This window comes from Myotis lucifugus, unplaced genomic scaffold (assembly GCF_000147115.1).
Source record: "Myotis lucifugus unplaced genomic scaffold, Myoluc2.0 scaffold_447, whole genome shotgun sequence".
NCBI lineage: Eukaryota > Metazoa > Chordata > Mammalia > Chiroptera > Vespertilionidae > Myotis > Myotis lucifugus.
The window spans coordinates 93,865-106,349 of NW_005871495.1; the positions used below are offsets into that span (position 1 = coordinate 93,865).

Here is a 12,485-nt window from a genome sequence, read left to right on the forward strand (position 1 = left end):
CACACCCCACCCCACCCCAGTCTCTGGTCTGAGCTTTACAAAGCCACCGAGCCGCCTCTGCAGCCCTGACGCAGGCTGTCCCCTGGAGGCGCGTGGGGGACAGTGCCCGGGGGGACCCTGCTCAGTAAGGTGATCTTTACTCAAGGCCCTAAGTGGTCACTGTCAACAGCCATGAACCTCACTTTTGTCCCAACCTCCTGCTGTGCCCGGAGTGGGGGCTGCGGGGGACTCCAGGCCGCCCGTTGGTCCGCAGGTGCAGTACACGTTCATCTACCAGGCCCTGCTGGAGTACTACCTCTACGGGGACACGGAGCTGGACGTGGCCTCCCTGGAGAAGCACCTGCAGACGCTGCAGGGCACCGCCACCCACTTCGACAAGATCGGGCTGGAGGAGGAGTTCAGGGTGAGCGCCCCGGCTCCAGGGAGGGGCGGCGTACAGGAAGCTGCCTCCCCGATGACCCCAGAGAAGGCGAGGGGGTGGGGAGGGAGGGTGGCCCTCCGTGACTCGCGGGAGGACTAATGAGGGGCCCTCAGAGCGGGGCGGCGGCCGGGCGGGCAGGGAGAGTGCCCCGCATACATTTACTGCCCGAGGCCCCGGAGGGGTCTGGAGATGGAGGCGGGCCCTGGTGCCCTGTGTCAGGAAGCTGAGGGTGGGCCAGGAGCGTTGGCGTGTAACCGCGTGGCTGGGTCCTTTGCGGCTGCAGAAATTGACGAATGTCCGGATCATGAAGGAGAACATGCGGACGGGCAACCTGCCGGCGAACATGAAGAAGGCCCGAGTCATCCAGATCATCCCGTGTATGCAGCCGGGCCCCCGGGCGGGGTGGGGTGGGGGGCGGGTGGTCCCTGAGGCTTCAGGCCCTGAGGGTTCACGATCACCCACCTCTGCTACCCAGGGTCCAGGGCGAGGCCCCCCCTTGGCCTAGGGCTCCCCGCCCCCACCAGGAAGAGAACGCCCACTGACAGGCCTGTGTGCCCGGGACAGACGTGGGCGCAGAGCTGGGGGAGGGGCATGACTCAGGCCTCCCGGTTCTGCATTCCATGGGTCTTCCCCCAGCCTGGGCGAGGCCTGGCACCCCGTTACCCAGAGCAGGAGTGCTGGCCCCCCAGGCCAGGCCACAGACCTGAGGAGCTCAGCGGAGACCTTCCAGGGAAAGGGCCAGATGCTGGCCTGCCCGGTCTTGGGTGAGGGCGGGCCGAGGAATGGACCTCAGTGATCGGGGGGGACCTAGAGGCCGGGCCGCCTTGAGCAGAGGGAGTGTCCGTCCTTCAGACACCTCCCTGGGACCCGGCCCGGACACCAGCAGGTGCAGACAGACTTGCTAGAGGCCACCCTGTGCAGGAAGTGCGTGGCGACTGTCCAGGCTCATAGTTTGATGTGAATTCTCTCCGTCCATGACGCATGAAACCCATCGCTGGGTTGTTTTCCTGACGACACCCCCTCCTGGGGCCCCGTTCACCCACCTGTTCGATAGTCAACCCTCTCAGGGGTCGGCTGGCAGCCACTTTGTTAGTGAGTTTTCCGTGGGGAGCTGGCGGGCGGGCGGGACGGCGTCTCCCTCACCAAGGACTTGCCGCCCTGCAGATGACTTCAACCGCGTGATCCTGTCCATGAAAAGGGGCCAGGAGTACACGGACTACATCAACGCGTCCTTCATCGACGTAAGTGCCGCCCCGGCCGCGCTGCGGAGGGAGACCCCTCCTCAGACCCAACAGGAACTCGCCGCCACCATCAGAGAGGCTGGGCCTGCCTCCCCAAACCCAAACCTTTCACGGGAATTCCTTGTTAGAAAGAGTGAACAATGAGCTGGGGGGAGAGAGGAGATGGGCGCACTGCCCCACAGCTCAGCGTTTTTTCGTTCTGCTTTAAACGTGGAGCGATTTCTCTTTCCCGCCTGTGTCACCACCGGTTGTCCTGGTGCTTCTGGTCTCGCTCCTTCGGTTTCTCAGACACATTCGTGCAGGACAGCGCGGTGGGCGGGCAGCTCGCGCCCAGTCTGGCCGGGATGTCTGCTTGCAGAAGGGAAAACTGTGCCGAAGGCCCCTCGGGCCGCGTGGAGGACCTGGGATGTGGACCACTTCCTCTAACCCTACGCCCGGGTTCTTTGCACAACCTCGATGCTAACTTAACCGTAGCCCCTGGCAGCGTGTCGGGCCAGAGCCCCCAGGTGGCCACAGCGCGTGGCAGGGCTCATCCCCTTTCCGCCGCCTCATCCTCCATTCCCGCCAGCAGGTGCCAGGGCTCCAGGGTTCCCCATCCCTCCCAGCTCTTACTACCGTCTGTCCTTCCCATTAAAGCCGTGAGTGGCGGGGCGTGGGCGCCATTCAGAGGTCCAGTCCGCAGAGGGAGCGGGCGTCCTGCCCTGGGGCTGGCCCGGGGCCTGGGCCTGGGAGCCCGGGCTGCTCTCCCTCCTCTGGCCCCTGCTGTGCGGACGCCCCGGCTGGTCCTGTGGTGGAGCCCAGGGAGGAAGTCCGCCTGCCACTGTCCCCTCTGCTCCATCGGCAGGGCTACCGACAGAAGGACTACTTCATCGCCACGCAGGGGCCCCTGGCGCACACGGTGGAGGACTTCTGGAGGATGGTGTGGGAGTGGCGGTGCCACACCATCGTGATGCTGACGGAGGTGCAGGAGCGAGAGCAGGTCAGGCGCCGCCCCGCCCGGGCCCCAGGCGGCTTGCACACACGGGTGCTGCCCACCCATGTGGCAGGTGCTTCATTGCAAACGTCCCACCTGCTCTTAGGGGCAGGTCCAGCCATAGCTACTGAGAGAGGTTGGCGCTGCAAAAGGTCTCATTTCACCCTTCCTTCCTTCCTTCCTTCCTTCCTTCCTTCCTTCCTTCCTTCCTTCCTTTGGGGGAGGGGGGTAACTATAACCACCCATCAGCTTTCGTTCTTAGATTTTATTTAACCTGCCTTGAAGTTGCACCATTTGGCGTTTGCCACAAATACAAATTTGATCGCAACTTATTGGAGAAAAAGACACGTATTCACTTTTATCAAGACATAAAGCTATAGGTGTTAAAAAAAAAAAAAAAGCTATAGATGTTGATACCTATGCCCTTGGCATTGTCCTGCTCAAGTTGAACGAGCTGTATTTTCGTTTTCCCAGAGACCCATCCATGGCCTTCTTGGATTAGTGTTTATTTAATAACATAATAAGGACTTCTGAACCCACCACCCAGCTGAAAACCCAGACTTTTGCCGATAACGTGCATCTACCCAGGTGTCCCCCCAAGGTGTAGCCACTACCCCGAATTTGTGTTTCGATTTCTTTGCTGTTTAAAAACCGGCTTTATTGAGACTCAGTTCACATACCGTACAGTTCATCTTGTTAAAGGCTTCCGTTCAGTGGGCTTTAGTCTATGCACAGACCTGTGCAAGCTCACCGCTAATTCAGAGCATTTTCATCACCCCCAAACCAACCCCGAGTCCATGAACCATCCCCCCCACCCCGCCCGCTCCGTGGCCCCTGCCACCGCAGACCTGCTCCCTGACTCTCTGGCTTGGCCCGCTCTGGACGTTTCACGTAAATGGAACCTCACCGCGTGCCTTTCGTGCTTGAGTTCCTTCCCGTCGCATCATGTTTTCGAGGTTCGGCCTGTGGTGGCCGAAGAAGCTCTTCGTCCCTTTGACTGGCAGGTGCTGTTGATTGTGACCGCCTGGCTTTGTCCGTTCCTCAGTCGATGGACGTTTGAGCTGTTTCCACTCTTGGGCTCTTATGAGTCACGTTACGAACATTCATGCCCGGGGCCTGGTCCTGGGAGCCCGGGCTGCTCTCCCTCCTCTGGCCCCTGCTGTGTGGACGCCCCGGCTGGTCCTGTGGTGGAGCCCAGGGAGGAAGTCCGCCTGCCACTGTCCCCTCTGCCACTGTCCCCAGGTTTTTACCTGGGCGCACGTGTTCATTTCTCTCGAGCAGAGTCCTGGGGTGGGGGAACAGCCGGGCCGTGTCCTAACTCTGTTGCAACTCCCTCTGAGTTACCCTTTGGGGACCCGCCAGGCGGCTTTCTGGAGCAGCTGCCTCATTTTACATCCCCACCAGCCGTGTGCGAGGGTTCCCGGTGCTCCCCATCCTTGCCAACACTTGTTATTGTCTGTCTTTTTTATTAAAGCCATCCAGTGGGAGTGTCTTTGCTCTAAAAACAACTTTCCTGTCATACGTGTGTGTGTGTGTGCGTCTAAAGACCCTGCCGATCAGTTTTGCTGGCTTCTTGCTGTCTGTACAGGGTATCATTTCAGCACATGTTCGTCAGGGACTTGCTGTTTCGGCTCTGAATTATGCTTTGATATTTTCTGTGCTGGCGCCTAAAGCTGGGCTTCATTCATCCTCCTTTCACTGTGTTCCTCTTCACCAGCCTGCCATCCGCACGCCGTGTGCCCCTTCCCCTGCCGTGAGCACTGGGGGGGGTGCATTTTGGTGGGTTTGTTTATGTGAAGGCAGCCACATGGGCCGTGCGGGTTGGCTGCGAGCAGGAATCCAGCTTCAGGGAAAACCCGTTTTTCAAGCGTCATGTATCGAATATCTCTCCTTCCCATCAGGCCCCTTCTGTCCTGTTCCCTGGCCCAGCAGGCATTGGTGGGCATTCAGGTTCAGATTCATGCCATTTTCTTGTCCAGACAAAACATGTTCAACAGAAACACTTTTCTCTTTATGTTGTGATCTTGTTTCCAGGCATATCCTCTGCTTCCTCAAATAAATTATTATAAAAATTCAAAAGAATATTTTAAACCGTTTGAGAGCAATCCTGCATCATGTAGCTAAAACGCCTGGCAGCACACCATTCATTAGGAGACTTAAATCCTATTTTCTCCCCCAAGGACAAATGCTACCAGTATTGGCCGACAGAGGGCTCCGTGACGCACGGCGACATAACCATCGAAATAAAGAGCGATGCCCTTTCCGAAGCCATCAGTGTCCGCGACTTCCTGGTCACCTGCAATCAGGTACTGTGGTTGTCTGGCTCCTCCTGCCCTTTCCGGAGCCCCTCGTGGAGGTCAGAGCCCCACGTGGAGGTCAGAGCCCCACGTGGAGGTACATGGAGGTCGGAGCCCCAAGTGGAGGTCAGAGCCCCACGTGGCTGTCGGAGCCCCACGTGGAGGTCAGAGCCCCCGTGGCTGTCAGTGCCCCCGTGGCTGTCGGAGTCCCACGTGGAGGTCAGAGCCCCCGTGATGAACGGGGCCAGGTTGTCCAGGGCAGCTCTATGACATTCAGACTTCCAAGGTCACCTGCCTCCTTGCTGAGGGACAAGGGGGACGGGGCGCCCACCCCCACTCAGGAGGAAGGATGGTGACTGGGGGCAGGAGGAATAAAGGGGACGGGTGACCCCCAGAGGCCTCTCCAGGGCTCCCTGCAGGTGCCTTTTCAGAGTCCCTGACCGTCCCCGTCCCACGGGGTCCTGGGCTCCGCTCCTGTCTAAGGGGGAGTTCTGTGGGGCGGCCATAGTGAGGGGCTCGTCTGTGGGACCTGGTTCCGAGCGCAAAGCAGCCAGCACCGCAGAGGCTCCCGGGGAGACTGGCTCCCTCCACCCAGGCACGACCCAGAAACTAGACCACAGACTGCTCACCCCCAGCCCTGACGGTCACTCGGGCCCCGGCTTCTGGAGAGAGAGATGGCCTGGCCTCTCAGGCACAGCTGCCAGGGGCTCCGGGGACACCCCTTGAACGTCCTGCTTCCCACTTGGCAGGAAGCATGGCCAGCCTGCCCTCGGGTGACCACAGTGGACACAGCCCCACCGAATCCTCAGGGTGGCCAGTGGTGCCTGAGTCCCCGAGGGCAGGTGGCCTGGGGCCTCCCCCCGGGCAGCGAGGGGCGCTGGCCGGCACCACTGAGATGCCCTCCCCACAGCCCCAGGCCCGCCAGGAGGAGCAGACCCGTGCAGTCCGCCAGTTCCACTTTCCACGGCTGGCCAGAGGTGGGCATCCCGGCCGAGGGCAAGGGCATGATCGACCTCATCGCGGCCGTGCAGAAGCAGCAGCAGCAGACGGGCAACCACCCCATCACCGTGCACTGCAGGTGAGCGCCCCCTGCTGGCCGCGCACCACACCGGCCCGGCTCCCAGCGCGGAATGTCTCCAGGCTGCATCTTCACCTTCTCTCCTGCATGCGCACACGTCACTTTACACAAATGCCACCTTATCAGCCGTGCGGGATGCACTTGGTGGGAGGGGTTAGGAACCGATTCAAACACACATTTCTCGGGCCTCCTAAGCCATCAAAGAAACCCCCAAGCTCAGCTCAGAGAGAGCCGCTCCTGAACTTCAAGGCGCTCTGCGTTGGGGTGCTGGCCTCCACACCCTGTCCTCTGGGCGCTGGAAGGGGAGCAGGTGCCCCGACACCAGCACCGCCGAGGGCTGTGCACCTGGGAGGCGCCTGGGCCGCTCCTGGCCTGGCCTCAGGGGAGCACACGCCCCTGTCTGGGGGTCCCAGGTGCCCGCAGAGGTCAAACTAGAAATGCGTTCCTGCGTGTGTTGCCTCGGAAGCCCGGGCTGAGTTTAGAACAAATCGGGCACCAGAGAGACGCAGGTGACGCGGCCCACGGGGCAGACGCGGACAGGTCCCTGCGGGGGGTAGGGGCCCGGGTCAGCCCACCTCACCCCTCCTCGGGCCTGGACAGGGAGGGCTCGCATTTCTAACAAGTTCCTGGGAGGGCGCTGCTGCTTCCGCTGCTGCTGTTCCGGGGCCCGCTCTGAGAGCCATGGGTCTTCCCCAGGAAGACGGGCAGTGGTGACCGCAGCTGAAACACGGGACAGCCCTGACCCGCTCAGGAGGTGTCCGTCTGCCGTCCCTGGGAAATGTCGGTCCCTCTGTCATGAGGCGGGCCTTGTGCCAGCTCCCAGCTGCTCCTCCTGGTGGAAAGCCGAGCTACATCTCAGTGGCCATTAGAAGGCCACCCTGCCCTGGCCGGTTCGGATGGACCGCCGGCCTGCGGACTGAAGGGTCCCAGGTTCGAGTCCCATCGAGAGCACATGCCCGGGTTGCGGGCTCGATCCCCAGTAGGGGGTGTGCAGGAGGCAGCCCATCCATGATTCTCTCTCATCACTGATGTTTCTTCTCCATCGCTCTCCCTTCCTCTCTGAAATCAATAAAAATATACACTGAGTGGCCAGATTATGATGAGCACCCCATCGGTACTTCATTGACACTTCCCAAAATACTGAATAGTGAAAACTTCCTAAGCAAATACTCTCAAGGTTTTATTATTATTATTATTATTATTATTTGCATAACTAAGTCACTTCATTGTACTGATGGGGTGGTCATCATAGTCTGGCCACTCAGTGTATTTTTTTTTAAAAAAAGGCCACACTCACATCCTCCCCATGGGCTGCAGCAGCGATGCGTGGGGTGGGCGCTGTCCCATTGCCCCCGCTCCCCCCCAACCCCCAAGTGGCGGGGCCCCTGCCTGAAGCCTCTCTCCCCGCAGCGCTGGCGCGGGGCGCACCGGTACGTTCATCGCCCTCAGCAACATCCTGGAGCGCGTGAAGGCGGAGGGGCTGCTGGACGTGTTCCAGGCGGTGAAGAGCCTCCGCCTCCAGAGGCCGCACATGGTGCAAACCCAGGTGAGGGGCGGCCGGGCGGGCGGGCGGGGCCTCGCTGGGCGGCCAGGACTGGCTGGGCGGGCGGGGGCTCGCTGGGCGGCCAGGACTCGCTGGCCTTTTCTAGGTGGGGAAGCGGGTTCCTCCGGAAGCTAAACTGTAACGGGAGCCGGCGGGCTGAGGGTCTGCAGGGTTTTCATGCCTGGGCTTCCCTGTGTCTTCTTTCTGAATGCTTCTCCTAATTATTCCAGTATTTTTAAAATATATGTTAATGTCTTCTTGGTTTTCTCTTTCAGGAACAGTATGAATTCTGCTACAAAGTGGTACAAGATTTTATTGATATATTTTCTGATTATGCTAATTTCAAATGAAAACTCCTGCCTTAAGATATTTTTTAATTTAATGGTCAGTATATTTTGTAAAAAAAAAATCATGTTAATTTATTTCATAGTTGACATTAATACCCTTTCTAATGTCTTTGTATATATCTTGTGATGCTTTCAAGGCCGCCCGCTATAAACTTACTATGTCGTCAAGGCCCCCTTTTAAAAACTGGAATAATGTATTAAGGTCAGATGATGTCCCATAAAGTATATATTTCGCTAATACCAGTAAATGTTTTAATTTCTCAGTAGATCCATATCATTTAATTTCTCACACTCAGCACCTCTAAATGTTATAAAATCGTAATGTGCCAAGTGTACAAGATGCTAAACACAGCGTTCAGGAGAAAACAGCCGGGGACTCAGAAATCGGGTGGGAATTCGCTTGGTTAAGGCTGCTTGGACGGCCCTGAGCCGCAGCATTTTTTTGAGGACAAACTGTTCCTGAAGCTGCGCGATAAAGAATGTGTTTTGTAAAGGCCTCGGTCCCACCCACGTGGTTTCCCTGTTACAATTTAAAGATCCAAGAAGGCTGCGCAACCTGGATACAGGTCTGCAGCTAGTGACTGTACAGTGAGAGGAACACAGGCCGTGTCCCGGGCCGTGTCCGTGCCACCGGGGACAGATGACAGGAGAAGACCCAGGTGGTCTGGTTCGCCCACGGCTTCCGAGCTGCACCCCCACAGCGCCCCCTGCTGTCCGTCCCTCTGCGTGTTTGACGCAGATGAATGCCTTTCTTGCTCTGGTCCCATTGGCCACAGCTGCCAGCGTGGGCGGCAGGTCTCCCAGGGGCCCCACCTCAAACCACTTCCCCCCCAAAAGTTCAGGTCAAGCCCCAAGCCCCGCACCCAGGGGAGCCAGAAGCTCACGCTTGGTAGAAAGAGCAGCAGGACCACAGGTAACGATGCTTTAAACTTTCTGAGAAGCGTTTTGGTACTTAAAAGCCCCTTGTAAAAACTAAGACTGTTTGTAAGAAAAGAAACCCTAAAATCTAGATTTATACCGTTTTTTAAAAGTCCCGCTCCGCAGTGTTTAATTGGAGAAGAGAAAGGCTAGCTTATTTTTGGATGGAAATACTAGGGAGACCTTGGACACTGGATGATCATGACCCCCTGCCAGACAGGACCGGCTCATGGGGTAAAATAGAAGGGGGTGGGGGGAGGGATGAAGGTAGACAGGTTTGATTTGGTAGCAGCGGTCTTTCTATGGCCGTTCGTGCCTAGCAGACGAGCACAACCTCAGACACCTGGTCTCACTGACGGACAGCAGCTCACCTGTGCATTTTGGTACGTCCGTTGCTTTTTAAAAGACATATCAACGCCTCGTTTGACATTTCCCCTGGGAGCGGATTGCACTGTTTCTCCCGTGTTCATTGCCTGAGCACCGTGCACCGGGCTGGGCCAGGTTCTGAGGGCAGGCCCACAGCTGTGTCCGTGGCCAGTGAGCAGGCTGTACCCGGGCTGGGCCAGGTTCTGAGGGCAGGCCCACAGCTGTGTCCGTGGCCAGTGAGCAGGCTGTACCCGGGCTGGGCCAGGTTCTGAGGGCAGGCCCACAGCTGTGTCCGTGGCCAGTGAGCAGGCTGTACCCGGGCTGGGCCAGGTTCTGAGGGCAGGCCCACAGCTGTGTCCGTGGCCAGTGAGCAGGCTGTACCCAGACGGGGTGGGGCCAGGTTCTAAGCACAAGCTCACAGCTGTGTCCACTGCCTGAGCCCCAGGCCGCGGGCTGGGCGGGTTCTACGCACAGGCTCACGGGTAACCAGGCTCCTGCCTCTCCCCTGAGCCCCACCCAAGGGCCAGCACAGGTGCCCCGCTGGGAAGACAAAAGCACAACTCGGTGAGGGCTGCCATGCCGCCCGCCAGCCACAGCCCTGGGCTGTGTACATGACACCGATGTCGCCCGCCCCGGACCCCGAACTAGGGCCCCGGAGGGAGACGCACGGAGCGCTGCAAGGCAGGCTGGTTGGCCCCGTTGGTTCTCATTGCTAAATCCCAAGCCCAGAGCCTGCCTTTGATTGAAGGGGAAGAGGCAGGGGCTTTGCCCAGCACCAACCCTAGAACTAGAGCCGGCTGCCTGTGATGCCGGCTGCCTGTGATGCCGGCTGCTTGTCACTTATTTGAGGGGCCCACGTGGAAGGGCGCGGATTTGGGTCCAAATCGAGGAGCCGTCCTCAGCATCCCCCACGCCCTCCAATGGGCTCCCTGGCACCTCCTGGAGGAGACAGACCCCCTCAGGGCGCCCTCGGGAAAGTGCCCCAGGGGTGTGTCCTCTCGCCCCTTGCGCCCTCCGGGTGTGCACCCCAGGTGTCCGGGTGCCCCGTTGGTCCTTCCAGTCCCAGAAACAAAGCAGAAGCCACTGTCCCTTGGGCACAGACCCTCCCCAGGTGGGGGCAGCCCGCGCTTGCCTTCCTGGGGGGCCCTGGAATGCAGCCAGCTGGCCCCGGCAGGGGTCTGGGGGAGCCCTCGGGACTCACCGCCTGTCTGTGCAGCTACGTGGGAGCTCTTCCCCTTCAGGCACAGAAGGCCCCCTGTGCACACAGGCGCCGCCCGACCTGGGTCCCCCCAGCGTCTCCCTATGTTGCACGCAGTTGAATTCAATGCCAAATCCGACCGGAAGGCTCCGGTTCTGACCTGTGTGCTTGGTCACCGTGTGACTCACTTACTCTCCTTGTGCTCATGAGGAATGCAGGCCGGGGTTCTGAAGGGTATTTTTTATGTGTTTTTAAAAACTTTTACGATGAGCCTGGCATCCGTTTCAGCACCCGGAGACATGCCCGCGTGTTATTTTTTTTAACGTCCGGTTACTGACACTTTTGTGTAACTACGTCGTGTTTCATTCATGTGCGATCTTTCTATGTATGTACCCCGGTTCCACCCATCTTGCCTCCTTTTATTACATTTATCACTTGCTCTTGTTCTGATTTTGATGCCACTGAATGTTGCTGACGTCTTTGTACCTGCAAATTGCACGGTGGGAAACATTCCGACGCAAGGATAAACCTTTGCTTTGACTTCCGGCCTGCGTCTCGTTCTTTATAGACCACTGGTTTTGGGGCTTCTGTGACTTAGCTGGGAGCAACCCCTCCGGTGTGGGGGGCACGGTGGGCCTGGGGGGTGTGGGGGCACGGTGGGCGTGGGGCCACGGTGGCCAGGGCTTGGCCCCAGCGCTCAGCTGGTCCTCAGGCCTGAGGTACAGGCAGGAAACACGTCATAACTCGCCGTCAGGGAGCCCAAGCTTTTGCTGGCGTCCAGGCAGGAATCTGAGCTCTGAGCAGTGATGTTTCGGTCAACAAGGGTGACGACAGATGCATCAAGTCCACAGCCAGGTGGACTCAGAAAGTCCTGGATGTTGCTTTTCCTCCTAAAATCTAAAACCCCACCAGCAGCCCTTTGCCGTCCTCATGGCTCTGACTGTGCCCAGCTCTCTCCACCCGCCCACCTCGCCTCCCTCCCTCCCTCCCTCCCTCAGCTTCCTTTCAGCATTTTAGGCCCACTTGGGATCCAAGCATATGCTTTTATTCTCTGTATTTAATAAATTTTATGAGCCTTATGTTTGCTAAGATGATTTGAAACCTGTTAGTCCCCTCTCCAAAGCCACCTGCAGTGAAACGCACCTGCAGCGAAGTGCCGTTGGCTCTCCTAGGCCCTGGGTGCCTGGGTCTTCCTCGGGGTCTGCCTGCACCTGTCTGTGACAGGGGTCCCCTAGGGCAGTGGCCCCCCGCTCCTGCTCTGGGTGGGGGGCAGGCCTTCTGCCTGCAGCCTGCTCTCAGCCTCAGCCTGGTTGATGGTTACCTAATCCCCCCAACTGTGACCCCCCCTCAGTGTGAAGTGAAGGATGCGCAGTGGGTGTTTCCCATCCAGACCCACAACCCTGGCTACGCTGTGCTTACGAAGTGGGGAAAGTGGGCTCATTTATTTCTGTGGGATTTGTGGTCAGAATTAAACCCGAAAGGGTTGTTTTTTATCTTTATTGTTGAAAGTATTACAGATATCCTTTTCCCCATTGTCACCCTCCATTCCACCCCCACGCCCTGCCCCAGGCTGTCACCACACTACTGTGTCCCTGGGCCATGCATTTATGCATCCTAGTTATTTGATTAATCTCTGCCCACCCACCCCCACCTTCCATCCCGTTACTCTGTTCCATGCTGCTGTGTCTCTGGATCTGTTTTGCTCATCATTTAGATTCCACATGAGTGAATCATGTGATACTTGTCTTTTTCTGACTGGCGTATTTCACTTGGCATAATACTCTCCAGGTCCCTCCATTGTGTCTCAAAGGGTAAGAGATCCTTTTTACAGCTGCGTAGTATTCCAGGGTGTAAATGTCCCACAGCTTTTTTATCCACACATCTGCTGATGGGCACTTGGGCTGTTTCCAGATCTTAGCTATTGTAAATAATACTGCAGTGAACATAGGGGTGCATATATTCTTTCTGAATGGTGTTTCAGGTTTCTTAGGATAGATTCCTACAAGTGGGATCACTGGGTCAACTAGCAGTTCCATGTTTAATTTTTTGAGTTTTGTTAATTACTGTTTTTTTCATTAATCAGTATATTCCATTCCCAAGGCA

General features: G+C 57.9%; 1 protein-coding gene across 1 annotated transcript; it reads left to right on the top strand.

The window, feature by feature from the left end:
• Window positions 1-208: 208 nt before the first annotated feature.
• LOC102430888 (receptor-type tyrosine-protein phosphatase epsilon-like) lies at window positions 209-10,922 on the top strand (the record flags this gene model as incomplete). The annotated part of the gene is given in 9 exon segments (XM_014468308.2): window positions 209-403; window positions 705-798; window positions 1,586-1,662; window positions 2,507-2,641; window positions 4,816-4,941; window positions 5,843-5,890; window positions 5,892-6,010; window positions 7,421-7,556; window positions 7,829-10,922. Coding segments are annotated over 9 exon segments (1,005 nt in total), but the record flags the coding sequence as incomplete, so codon positions are not given.
• Between the last annotated feature and the right edge of the window lie 1,563 nt (window positions 10,923-12,485).